This window comes from Macaca thibetana, chromosome 19 (assembly GCF_024542745.1).
Source record: "Macaca thibetana thibetana isolate TM-01 chromosome 19, ASM2454274v1, whole genome shotgun sequence".
NCBI lineage: Eukaryota > Metazoa > Chordata > Mammalia > Primates > Cercopithecidae > Macaca > Macaca thibetana.
The window spans coordinates 43,875,895-43,889,870 of NC_065596.1; the positions used below are offsets into that span (position 1 = coordinate 43,875,895).

Sequence of the window (13,976 nt, forward strand, 5' to 3'; positions counted from 1 at the left end):
TAAGCCATTTATAGAAAAAAAATTGATCCCAGTTGCCAAAGAGATGTATATTATGATGAGTAACGTTTTTAAGGAACTGCATAATATATTCCACAGCAGCCACACCATCTTACACTCCAAACAGCAATGTTCAAGGGTTCCCATTTATTCATATCCTCATACTTGTTAGTTTTCATTTTTTTAATGTAACAGCCATCCTAATGAGTGTGAAGTGGTATCTCACAGTGGTTTTGACTTCCATTTCCCTAATGACCCATGAGATGGCATATGTTTTCTTGTGCGTATTGGCCTTTTGTTTGTCATTTGTTTTTAATTTTTGTGGGTACATGGTAGGGGTATACATTAATGGGGTACATAAAATATAATATAGGCATGCAAATAATAACATCACAGAGAGTAGGACATCTGTCTACTCAAGCATTTATTTTTTCTATTGCAAACAATCCAATGGGAGTTGTTTGGGTATTTTAAAATGTAAAAGTATATGACTACTGGGTAAATGATGAAATTAAGGCAGGGATAAATAAGTTCTTTGAAACCAATGAAAACAAAGACACAATGTACCAGAATCTCTGGGACACAGCTAAAGCAATGTTTAGAGGGAAATTTATAGCACTAAATGCCCACAAAAAAGTGGAAAAGGTCTAAAATCGACACGCTAACATCACAATTAAAAGAACTAAAGAAGCAAGAGCAAACAAATTTACACGCTAGAAGAAGGCAAGAAATAACTAAGATCAGAGCAAAACTGAAAAAGATAGAGGCATAAAAAACCTTCAAAAAATCAATGAATCCAGAAGCTGGTTTTTTGAAAAGATTACCAAAATAGATAGACTGCTAGCCAGACTGATAAAGAAGAAAAGAGAGAAGAATCAAATAGACACAATAAAAAATGATAAAGGGGATATCGTCACTCATCCCACAGTAATACAAACTACCATCAGAGAATACTATAAACACCTCTACACAAGTATACTAGAAAATCTAGAAGGAATGGATAAAGTTCTGAACACATACACCCTCCCAAAACTAAACCAGGAAGAAGTCGAATCTCTGGATAGACCAATGACAAGTACAGAAATTGAGGCAGTAATTAATAGTCTACCAACCAAAAAAAAGCCCAGGACCAGGCAGATTCACAGCTGAGTTGTACCAGAGGTGCAAAGAGGAGCCGGTACCATTCCTTCTGAAACTATTCCAAACAACAGAAAAATAGGGATTCCTCCCTAACTCATTTTATGAGGCCAGCATCATTCTGATACCACAACCTGGCAGAGACACAACAAAAAAAGAAATTTTCAGGCCAATATCCCTTATGAACATCGATACGAAAATCCTCAATAAAATACTGGCAAACCGAATCCAGAAACACATCAAAAAGCTTACCTGCCACGATCAGTTGACTTCATCCCTGGGACGCATGGCTGTTTCAACATATGTAAATCAGTAAGCGTAATCCATCACGTAAACAGAACCAGTGACAAAAACCACATGATTATCTCAATAGATGCAGAAAAGGCCTCCGATAAAATTCAACACCCCTTCATGCTAAAAACTCTCAATAAACTAGGTATTGATGGAACATATCTCAAAATAATAAGAGTTATTTATGACAAACCTACAGCCAATATCATACTGAATGGGCAAAAGCTGGAAGTGTTCCCTTTGGAAACTGGCACAAGACAAAAAGCCCGTATAGCCAAGACAATCCTAAGCAAAAACAAGAAAGCTGGAGGCATCACGCTACCTGACTTTAAACTATACTATAAGTTTACAGTAGCCAAACGGCATGGTACTGGTACCAAAACAGATAGATAGACCAATGGAACAAAACAGAGACCTCAGAAATAACACTACACATCTACAACCATCTGATTTTTGAGAAATCTGACAAAAACAAGCAATGGGGAAAGGATTACCTATTTAATAAATGATGATGGGAAAACTGGCTAGCCATATGCAGAAAACTGAAACTAGACCTCTTACTTATTCCTTATATAGAAATTAACTCAAGATGGATTAAAGTACTAAATGTAAGGCCTAAAAGAAAAAAAAAACCCTGGAAGAAAACCTAGGCAATACCCTCAGGACATAGGCATCGACAAAAACTTCATGACTAAAACACCAAAAGCGATGGCAACAAAAGCCAAAATTGACAAATGGGATCTAATAAAACTAAAGAGCTTCTGCACAGCAAAAGAAACAATCATCAGAGTGAACAGGCAACCTACACAATGGGAGCAAATTTTTGCAATGTGTCCATCTGACAAAGGGCTAATATCAAGAATCTACAAGAAACTTAAACAAATTTACACAAAAAAAACAGACAACCCCATCAAAAAGTGGGTGAAGGATATGAACAGACACTTCTCAAAAGAAGATATTTATGTGCCCACAAACATATGAAGAAAAGTTTATCATCACTGGTTATAAAAGAAATGCAAATCAAAATCACGATGAGATACCATTTCACTCCAGTTGGAATGGTGATCACTAAAAAGTCAGGAAACAACAGATGCTGGATAGGATGTGGAGATTGAAACGCTTTTACACTGTTGGTGGAAGTGTAAGTTTGTTCAATCATTGTGGAAGACAGTGTGGTAATTCCTCAAGCATTGTGGAAGACAGTGTGGCAATTCCTCAGGGATCTAGAACCAGAAATAACATTTGATCCAGCAATCCCATTACTGGGTATGTAACTGAAGAATTATAAATCATTCTACTATAAAGAAACATGCACACGTATGTTTATTGCAGCGCTGCTTACGATATCAAAGACTTGGCACCACCCCAAATGCCCATAAATGATAGACAGGATAAAGAAAATGTGGCACATATACACCAAAGAATATTATGCAGCCATAGAAAAGGATGAGTTAATGTCCTCTGCAGGGATGTAGATGAAGCTGGAAACCATCATTCTCAGCAAACTAACACAGGAACAGAAAACCTAACACTGCATGTTCTCTCTCATAAGTGGGAGTTGAACAATGGGAACACATGGACATAGGGAGGGGAACATCACACACTGGGGCCTTTTGGGGGTTGAGGAACAAGGAGAGAGATAGCTTTAGGAGAAATACCTGATGTAGATGATGGGTTGATGGGTGCAGCAAACCACCATGGCACATGTGTACCTGTGTAACAAACCTGCACGTTCTGCGCATGTATCCCAGAATTTGAAGGATAATAACAATTAAAAATAAAAATAAATAAATAGATAAATATACGGGGATAAATACGCCATAAAAACTGTTTTCAGACACTGGAAAAAAAGAAGTCTCTTTTTTTGGTTTTTGTTGTGTTTTTTTTTAATCAGAGTCCCACTCTTTCACCCAGGCTGGAGTGTAGTGGTGCAATCTGGACTCATTGCAACCGCTACCTGCTGATTGCAAGGAATTCTCATGCCTTAGTCTCCTGAGTAGCTGGGATTACAGGCATGTGCTACTATGGCTGGCTAATTTTTGTATTTTTAGTATACAGGGTTTCACCACATTTCCTAGGCTGGTCTCAAACTTCTGGAGTCACATGATCTGCTCTTCTTGGCTTCCCAAAGTGCTGAGATTACAGGTGTGAGCCCTTGATGGGGCTCTTAAGCAGCTGCTTGCTCAAGTGGAGTCTGCTTCCACTGTGTAAATTGTCTTCAATAAATCTGTGCCCACTCTGTGGGATTTTGTTTAATTTATTTTTCCAATATGCCAAGGACGTGGACAATTCACATTTAGGACACTCTATCTGGTAACATCCATATAGAAAAAGCACCTCCATGAGAACCAAGAATCAGGTGAGCCCTCGTAGTACTTGTTTTTAACTCTGTATTGCTGAAAGAGGCATTGAAGTGATAAAAACAGTGTTGTAACTCCAGTCTTGCATGCCAACTGAGGGAGCACTTAAACCAGCCTTAGCCAAGGGGAATCTTTGGCCTCATTGGCTGGAACTTGAATTCCAGCAAACCCTACAGTGCTCTAGGGCTCCAAGTAACCTTGAAAGGTTGTCTAAGGGCATTCCATATGGTAAAGAGTTTTATTCAAATGGAACATCTGACAATCCTAAATATATGTGCATTCAGCACAAAAGCACCCAGATTCATAAAGCAAGTTCTTAGAACCTTCCAAGAGACTTTGAATAATGGAATTCACAGTAATAGTGAGGGACTCCAATACCCCACTTACAGCATTAGAAAGACCATCGAGGTAGAGAATTAACAAAGACATTCAGAACTTAAACTCAGCACTTGATCCATGGACCTGATAGATTTCTCCAGGACTTTGCACCCAAAAAACAACAGAATATATATTTTTCTCAAAACCAAATGGAACATACTCTAAAATTCACCACATAATCAGACATAAAATACTCCTCAGCAAATGGAAAAGAGTTGAAATCATAGCAGTCCTTCTTTCAGATTACAGCACAATAAAATTAGAAATCAAGACTAAGGAAATCACTCAAAACCATACAATGACATGGAAATGATGGAAATGGAATAGCCCTGCTACTAGATGACTTTTGGGTAAATAATGAAATTAAGTCAGAAATTGAGAAGTTGTTTTTGAAACTAATGAGAACAATGAAACTAATGAGAAAAATAATACAACGTACCAAAATCTCTGGGACACAGCTAGGGCAGTATTAAAAGGATTATTTATAAGACTATATGCCCACATGAAAAAGTTACAAGGATTTCAACTTAGCAACATAACATCACACCTAAAAGAACTAGAGAATGCCTACCATGTGACGATTTTGAAAAAATTAATTTTGAAGTTAAAAAAGAGTCGAGAACCAAGAGCATGCCAACCTCAAATTTAGAAGACAAGAAATGTCACAAATCAGAGCTAAACTGAAGGAGACTGAGACATGAAAACAGTCAAAGTAGAATGAATTCAACAGTTCATTTTTTTAAAAAGTGACAAACTGCTTGCCAGACTAATAAACAAGAAAAGAGAGAAGATTCAAATAAACACAACTGGAAACAACAAAGGGGATAGTACCACAGATGCTACAAAAATATAAACACCCATCAGGTAGATTATAAACAGTTCTATGCATACAAACTAAAAAATCTACAGAAAATGGATACATTCTTGGGTACATACACCTGACCAATACTGAACCAGGAAGAAACTGAATCCCTGAAGAGACCAACAATGAGCTCCAAAATTGAATCAGTAATAATAAGTCTACCACCCAAAAAAGGCCCAGGACCAGATGGATTCACAGCTGAATTCTACCAAGTGTACAAAGAAGAGCTAGTATCATTCCTACCGAAAGTATTCCAACAAACTGAGGAGGAGAGATACCTGCCTAACTCATTTTGTGAGGCCAGCATTATCTTGATATCAAAACCTGGCAAGACACAACAACAACAACAAATTTCAGGCAAATATCCTCGAGGAAGATCAATAAAAATATCCTCAACGAAATACTGGCAAACTGAATCCAGCAGCACATGAAAAAAGCTTACCCACCATCATCAAGTAGGCTGTACCCCTGGCATGCAAGGTTGGTTCAACATATGCCAATCAATAAACTTGATTCATCACATAAACAGAGCAAAAGACAGAAACCACATGATTATCTCAATAGATGAAAAAAAATCTTTCAGTAGAATTCAACACCTTTTCATGTTAAAAACCTCAATCAACTGAGTAGTGAAGGAATATCCCTCAAAATAGTAAGAGTCATCTATGACAAACCCACAGCCAACATCAGAGTGAATGGGCAAAAGCTCAAAGCATTCCCCTCTAAACTGGCACAAGACAAAGATGCTCTCTCTCACCACTTTTATTTAACATGTTATTGAAGGTCCTGGCCAGGGCAATTAGATAAGAGTAAGAAAAAAGGGCATCCAAAGAGGAAGAAAATAAGTCAAATTATCCTTGTTTGCAGGCAACATGATTCTGTATCTAGAAAACCCCATAGTCTCAGCTGAAAAGGCCCTTAAGCTGACAAACAACTTTAGGGAAATCCAGGATACAAAATCAACATACAAAAATATCTATCATTCTTTCTTACAACAGCTAAGATGGGAGCCAAATCAGTAACACAATCACATTCATGATTGCCACAAAAAGAATAGAATACCTAGAAATACAGCCATCTAAGGAGGTGAAATATCTGTACAATGAGAATTACAAAGCAGTGCTCAAAGAAATCAGAAATGACATAAAAAAATGGAAAAACATTTCATGTTCATGGATGGGTAGAATCAATATTGTGAAAATGACCATACTGCCAAAAGCAATCTATAAATTCAATGCAATTCCCATCAAAATACCACCATCATTATTCACAGAACTAGAAAAAAGAATTCTAAAATTTATTTGGCACCAAAAAAGAACCTGCATAGCCAAAGCAAGACTAAGCAAAAAGAATAAATCTGGAAGCATCACATTACCTGATTATAAACTATACTATAAGGCCATAGTCATCAAAACATCATGGTACTGGCATAAAAATAGGTACATAGACCAATGGAACAGAATAGAAAACCTAAAAATAAACCCAAATGTTTACAACCAACTGATCTTTGACAAAGGAAATGAAAGCATAAAGTGGGGAAAAGACACCCTATTCAACAAATGCTGCTGGGATAATTGGCAAGCCACATGTAATGTAAGAGAATGAAACTGGATCCTCATCTCTCACCTTATACAAAAATCAACTGAAGATGGATTAAGAACTGAAATCTAAGAACTGAAGTCTAAGACCTGAAACTATAAAAATTCTAGAAGGTAATGTTGGAAAACCCCTTCTAGACATTGACTTAAGGAAAGATTTTATGACCAAAAACCCAAAAGCCAATGCAATAAAAACACAGATAAATAAGTGGGACTTAATTAAACTAAGGAGTTTTTGTATGGCAAAAGGAACAGTCAGCAGAGTAAACAGACAACCCACAGAGTGGGAGAAAATATTCATAATCTGTACATCTAACAAAGGAATAATATCAAGAATCTACAACTAATTTAGACAAACTAGCAAGAAAAAAAATAATCCCGTCAAAAAAGGGGCTAAGGACATGAAAAAACAATTCTCAAAAGAAGATATGCAAATGAGCAACAAACATATGAAAAAATGCTCAGCATCACTGACGATCAGGGAAATGTAAATCAAAAGCACAATGTGATACCACCTTACTCCTGCAAGAATGGCCATAACAAAAAATCAAAATAATAGATATTGGAGGGGATGAGGTGAAAAGGGAACACTTTTACACAGCTGGTGGGAATGTAAACTAGCACAACCACTATAGAAAACAATGTGGGATGCCTTAAAGAACTAAAAGTAGAACTACCATTTGATCCAGCAATCTCAGTACTTGGTATCTACCTGGAGGAAAATAAGTCATTATACAAAAACGATACTTGCACCCGCATGTTTATAGCAGCATAATTCACAATTGCAAATATGTGAAACCAACCCAAATAACCATCATATAATGAAATACTACTCAGCCATAAAAAGGAATGAGTTAATGGCATTAACAGCAACCTGGATGGGATTGGAGACCATTATTCTAAGTGAAGTAACTCATTAATGCAAAATGAAACATCATATGTTCTCACTCATAAGAGGGAGCTAAGCGATGAGGATGCAAAGGCATAAGAATGATACAATAGGCTCTGGGGACTTGGGGGGAAAAGGGTGGGAAGGGGATAAGAGATAAAAAGCTACAAATTTGGTTCAGTGTGTACTGCTCGGATGATGGGTGACCCCAAATCTCACAAACCTCCATTAAGAGAGTTATTCAGGGAACCATATACCACCTGTTCCCCAAAAACCTATGGAAATAAAAAATATATTAAAAAAATCACAGTGGAGAAGAGCATGTAGGATAAGAGATATCATTATGACCATCTTTGTAAAATACAATTTGCCAGATTCTTCAAGGCAAAATTTAAAAAAAAGAAAACACTGCTCAAAGAAATCTGAGGTGAAACAAACAAATAAAAAAACATTCTATGCTCATGGATAGGAAGAACCAATATCATTAAAAGGGCCATAATTCCCAAAGCAATGTATTGATCCAAAGTGATTCCTGTAAAATTGCCATTGCCAATGACATTATTCAAAGAGCTATGTAAAACTGTTTAAAAATTCATGTGGAACAAACAAAAAGCCCAAATGATCAAGGCATTCCTAAGCAAAAAGAAAAAAACTGGAGACATCATGCTACTTGACTTCAAACTATACTGTGAGGCTACAGTAACCAAAACAGCATAGTATTTATAGAAAACAAACACATATGGAACAGAGAGACCACAAAGAAGACCACAAACCTGCAACCATCTGATCTTCCACAAAGCTAACAAAAACAGATAATGGGGAAAGGACTCCCTATTCAGTGAAACGTTCTGCGATAACTGTCTAGCTATATACAGAAGATTGAAATTTGACCCCTTCCTTATACCATTCACAAAAATCAACTTAAGATGGATCAGAGACTGAAATGTATTACCCAAAACTATAAAACCCTAGAAGACAACCTAGGCAATGCCATTCTGGATATAGGAACGGGGAAAGAATTCATGATGCAGATGACACAAGCTATTGCACCAAAAGCAAAAATTGACAAATGGGATCTAATTAAACTAAAGAGCTTCTACATAGCAAAGGAAAACATCAACAGGGTAAACAGGCAACCTACAGAATGGGAGAACATTTTTGCAAACTACGCATCAGACAAAAGGCTAACATTCATCATCTATAGGGAACTTAAGAAATATACAAGAAAAAAAAATTTGATTAAAAAGTGGGCAAGAGATATGAACAGTCACTTCCTAAAAGAAGATATACATGTGGCCAACAAACATATGTGGAAAAGCTCAACATTTCTGATTATTAGGGAATGCAAGTCAAAACAACAGTTTTGATACCATCACATATCAGTCAGAACAGCTATTATTAAAATGTCAAAAAGTAACAGATGCTGGCAATGTTGCAGAGAAAAAGGAATGCGTATTCACTATGGTGGAAGTGTAAATTAGTTCAATCATTGTGGAACACAGTGTGACAATTCCTCAAAGACCTAAAAACAGAACTACCAATTGACCCAGCAATCCCATTACTAGGTATATACCCAAAGGAATATAAATTGTTCTACCATAGAGACACATGCGCATGTATGTTTGTTGCAGCACGATTCACAATAACAAAGACACAGTATCAATCTAAATGCCCATCAATGGTAGACTGAATAAAGGAAAATGTGGTACATATACACCATGGAATACTATGCAGCTATAAAAATCATGAGATCATATCTTTTGCAGGAACAAATATGGTGGGTCAGACCTGCTTCTTGACAGACAGCCAGGATTCACAGAAACCTGGAGGCCATGGTTAAGTATTCACTCTCTGCTAAGGCACAGTAGCAAGGCAAATGCTTTTTCTCAAATGGAGAGAAGTTATCCACAAAGGATGACATGTCTTTGCTCCACATTTTCCAGATCTGTGCTATGACTCTCCTGTAGGAGCCTGCCAAAATTTCCAAGAGGATCTCTACCTGCCACCAACACTTCTATCAAAGAGCATAGAGTTTTCAGAGAATAGACAACTCATAACCTCAGGTCAGTGACTGTGGCTCAGTTTCCATCTGGGGATGAGGGGCAGAGCATATCCCTGCATGGGGGAACAAGGAGCTGAAGCAGCCCCACAGGGATGAGGCCTGCAGTATCACCAGGAAGGCTTCTGTCTGTCCTGGGAAAGGTGGGAAGAGATTTGCGTGTGTGTCCTGTGTGTGCACTACACGGGAGGGACCTGCCCAACATGCTGCGTGCTTTGACCTCCACAAGGACCCACAGCTGCAGGTTGATTTCCACACTGGGGCAGATAAGAAGTCAGACATTGCCTTCCATTTTGGAGTGTACTTTGGGAATTGAGTGGTCATGAACAGCATGTGTGTGGAGCCTGGAAGCATTACAGAAAATCTGAGGGTATGCCCTTTAAGGATGGCAAACAATTTGACCTGCACATCTCAGTGCTGGACAATGAGTACCAGGTGAGTATCCCAGGGGCTTTCAGTGTTTGGCCTTACTGGGATCCCAGAGCAGGAGACAGCTCTCTGTAAGCTGGCCCCAAGAGTCCCTTGGGGCCCATCTCCCATAACTGCCCCTGCCCCAGACTTTTCATCACAGAGCACCTTCTGCTTGCACTGCTATCCTCAGCTCTTTTCCCAAATTTGACCAGGGTCAAGGTCATCTCACCTGTCATTTCCCCCAAAGTGAAGAATCTCCTCTGTCTTTTCCCATAGTGCTCATTTCTAGTGATGATGTACTTATATTTTCATTTATCCAAAATGGAGAAAATACACATGTAAATAAAATAGTTTCAGTGAGCCAAAAATTTAGTCTTTCTCTCAGGATTGAGCCCCAATTTTACTCCCCAGTACAATAATATTACTGGCTTCTCTACTCAAATTATGGAGATAATCTGCTTGCAGAAATATATAGTTTTATGTTTTCATTTCTTTCTGAACAAATGTACTTTAGGAACTGGGGTGGACTGCTTGTCAAATACTATATTTTGCAAAGTCATCTATTTATGGTGCTGCCTCAGTTTTTAAACACTGCACAATATTCCTGTAGAATGGTTACCAAAAATTATTGAACTTTACTCCTTTGATGGACATTTAGACTGTTTCCAGTATTTTGCTCTCACAAATGATGCTGTATTAAGCTTTCTAATAAATCTTTTTTGTTATCAAACTCCTAGTAGTTGTATTAAAGAATAATTACAAAGAAATGAAATAACTGGCTCAGAATTGTGTGCATTTTAAATATTGTAAATTAACACCTAAAAATTGACTGTTTTATAGCTTTAGTAATAAATAATATTATATTTCCAACCTTCCTGACATTTTCAAATGGGTAAACCCAAAGATTAACATTTTGTTCAGATTTAAGTGAGTAATCCTTTAATATGCCTATGAGTTGTTCAAAATAATATACTATGTCTTGCAATACCTATTCTGTTCTTTCTCTCTAAAAACACTTGGATTTCATTCCTTGCTAACCCCTTGACAGCCCTGGGCAACTCCAAAGAGAAAGTGGGCCATCAGTGATGAATGGCAGTCATAGTCTGTATAACTGAAAAGTATACATTCAATGAACATTGTTGATCACGAACCCTTTGTGAACCCCTGTAGAAGACGCAGGGATTCAAATTCATGACACAGAATCTGGCATATTCCAGGCTAGAGAAGAGGTTGAGCAAACAGGAACTGTGTGACACAGAGTGGTAGAACTTCCCTGGAGTAATGAGAGGAAACATGGGAAATGAAATGAACAACTGTCTGAAATAGGCACAAAGGTAGTCTGTAGATAGAAGTATGTCTACTGGTTTCTGATGTATAATTGGGAGTTTTCTGGTTGGTTGCTATAGGCACTAGGGCTGAGGGGAGATAAGACTGATAGCTTGTTTTGTTGCATGCTGTATTTCTGATGCATTTTTCCTCTTGCAGGTAATGGTCAATGACAAACAGTGTTACAGTTTTGCCCATCAACTCCCATCATGTTACGTGAAGTTGGTGCAAGTGTGGTGGGATGTCTGCCTGACCTCAATGTGTGTCTGTGATTGACGGTGATGTCCACACTCCGTGTTACTGAGGAGCAACAGAAACTCCCCATTTCTCTATGACTGTGGTATCCCAGAGCCTGCTAAGAGAATGATCTCTCCTCACGCCTTCCTCTACACATGGTCAATAAAACTTCACTAAATTATCCAGGATCTGGTTCTCACTCTACTGGGGAAAAAGACAAAGTGGCACAGACACACAAGTGAAACAGGCAGTGAGTCACAACACCACTGGAATATCTAAGATGACAAAACAAACGACATTCTCTACAGCCCATACTTTACGTCAGACACTCTGAACTAAAATTCTTCTCTCATTTTAGATGACTCATTGCAGTGAAATGTTAGGGATCTGTTTACAACCACACAGGCTTTGGGGAGAGACTTTGTAATTTGAGGAAAGTCAGGTGAAATATCTTAATTCTTCGCTCATCCTAAGAATGTTTCTTGTGTCTTGAAACTGCCTGGAATTGTGTGGGATGCACTGGAGGAATTGGAAGAAAAATTTGAGAATGTTTACATCTAAATTTTCAATCCAAGCAATAGTTAGAGAATCACAGTTCAATGATTTCCTTTTAAGAATCCATTTTTTTTTCAAAATAATTTTCTGATTTTTCCATTTTATGTGGGCAGAATCCTGAGATTTCTCTTTGTAAACAAATGGTCATGGTTTAAGATCAGAAAATAAGTGGTTTATTGGTGGAATGAACACAATTCATGCACATGGGCACTGTGAACAGATTCTGCTTTGCTGCTGTTACTGTTGGCATTGCAGCACAGGCAACCTCCCCACACATGTTGGCTTAAATCAATCATTTATTCTGATTTCTCTGAGTTTTGAAGGTTTAGTGGACTCATATAGGTCACAGATTATGCAGTGAGTGTCTCGATTTTAGAAAGGTCTATAGTCAGAGATTTCAGAAAATGCTTCACTCATGCCCAACTCAGCATTAGGGTGGCTGAACACCTGGTGACTGGTTGTTTGTTTCCTTCCCTATCTTATCTCCACATTAGTGCCTTGAATTCCTGGAATTCCTGAAATCAGAATCAATGATTGGCTTCCACCAATGAAAAGCTTCCAAAAATCTCATGAAGAAGGTGCAAGGCATTGTAGGCCTTAGCTTTGAAAGGCAGACAGTGTGACTTCTATGACATTATATTGATCAAGGTGTCATGCAGAAAGCCCAAATTAAGGAGAGGAAACGCTACAAGCTGTGGTTGTTTTGACTTGTCATTATCGTTGGGCCATTTGTGGAAATTATTTCCACTTAGCCCCCACTGGCTCATACACTTGCCACATCCCCAAAACACCTTCTGAAAAACCACAGAAACCAATACAATACAAGAACAGGCTCAGAGTGAAGTTCAATATTTTATTATTTAAATCGGGACCTGGTGTTTATGAGGTGAGAACAAATTATCAGGTGCACTTTCTCTCAACATGTTCCCTAAAGGGATAAATTATCTGCCCTGAACAAATCAAACACACAATACTGAAACAGACATAAGAAAAATGCAATGATCGTATCTATTTTATAATGTAAACAGAAAATAGACAACAGTCATTGGTTTACATCATTGCTGAAAACAGCCAGATGCCTAATTTCATTTCTTCTGGGAATGTTTTTCTCAGCAATTGGCTCCACCCTCCGTTCTCAACTTCTCAGAATTCCCACCAAGATGGCAGAATCACAGCCCTTTTCCCTCTACAAGAGCTGTGATTATCTTCTCTGTTGCACATCTGGAGAACCACTTAGGAGAAACAACATATTACCTACAAACGAAAGAATGCAAATTGAAGAAGCTTCCATCAAATGGTGTCTCTTGACAGGGCTCATCTCAAGTCTGCAAAGGACAAGAACTCTTCCTTTTTTATGGCTACATAGTATTCCATGGTGAGTATGTGGCACATTTTCTTAATCCAGTCTATCATTGATGGACATTGGCGGTGGTTCCAAGACTTTGCTATTGTGAACAGTGCTACAATAATCATACGTGTGCATGTGTCTTTATAGTAGAATGATTTATAATCCTTTGGGTATATACCCAGTAATGGGATTGCTGGGTCAAATGGTATTCCTAGTTCTAGATCCTTGAGGAATTGCCACACTGTCTTCCACAATGGTTGAACTAATTTACACTCCCAACAACAGTGTAAAAGCATTATTATTTTTCCACAACCTCTTCAGCATCTGTTGTTTCCTGACTTTTTAATGATTGCCATTCTAACCAGCATGAGATGATATCTGATTGTGGTTTGATTTGCATTTCTCTAATGACCAGTGATGATAAGCATTTTTTCTTATGTCTGTTGGCTGCATAAATATCTTCTTTTGAGAAGTGTCTGTTCATAACCTTTGCTCACTTTTTGATGGGGTTGTTTTTTTTTTCCTTGT

General features: G+C 37.9%; 2 protein-coding genes and 1 pseudogene across 3 annotated transcripts in view; 2 read left to right on the forward strand and 1 right to left on the reverse strand.

The window, feature by feature from the left end:
* Window positions 1–13,976, forward strand: part of LOC126942075 (endogenous retrovirus group K member 21 Gag polyprotein-like) — a 129,349-nt pseudogene that overhangs the window by 84,271 nt on the left and 31,102 nt on the right.
* LOC126942104 (glycine cleavage system H protein, mitochondrial-like) overlaps window positions 1–13,976 on the reverse strand; it is a 290,077-nt gene that overhangs the window by 58,489 nt on the left and 217,612 nt on the right. The window lies entirely within an intron of this gene.
* LOC126942097 (placental protein 13-like) overlaps window positions 1–13,976 on the forward strand; it is a 42,697-nt gene that overhangs the window by 15,635 nt on the left and 13,086 nt on the right. The window contains exons 2-3 of one of the 2 annotated variants that reach the window (XM_050769323.1): window positions 9,456–9,575; window positions 13,214–13,475. In XM_050769323.1, the coding sequence (XP_050625280.1) occupies window positions 13,261–13,475 (215 nt within the window). In that variant the 5' untranslated portion in view covers window positions 9,456–9,575; window positions 13,214–13,260. Of the gene's footprint in view, window positions 1–9,455; window positions 9,576–11,467; window positions 13,476–13,976 lie in introns of both variants that reach the window. The other variant, XM_050769322.1, reaches the window with a different exon arrangement.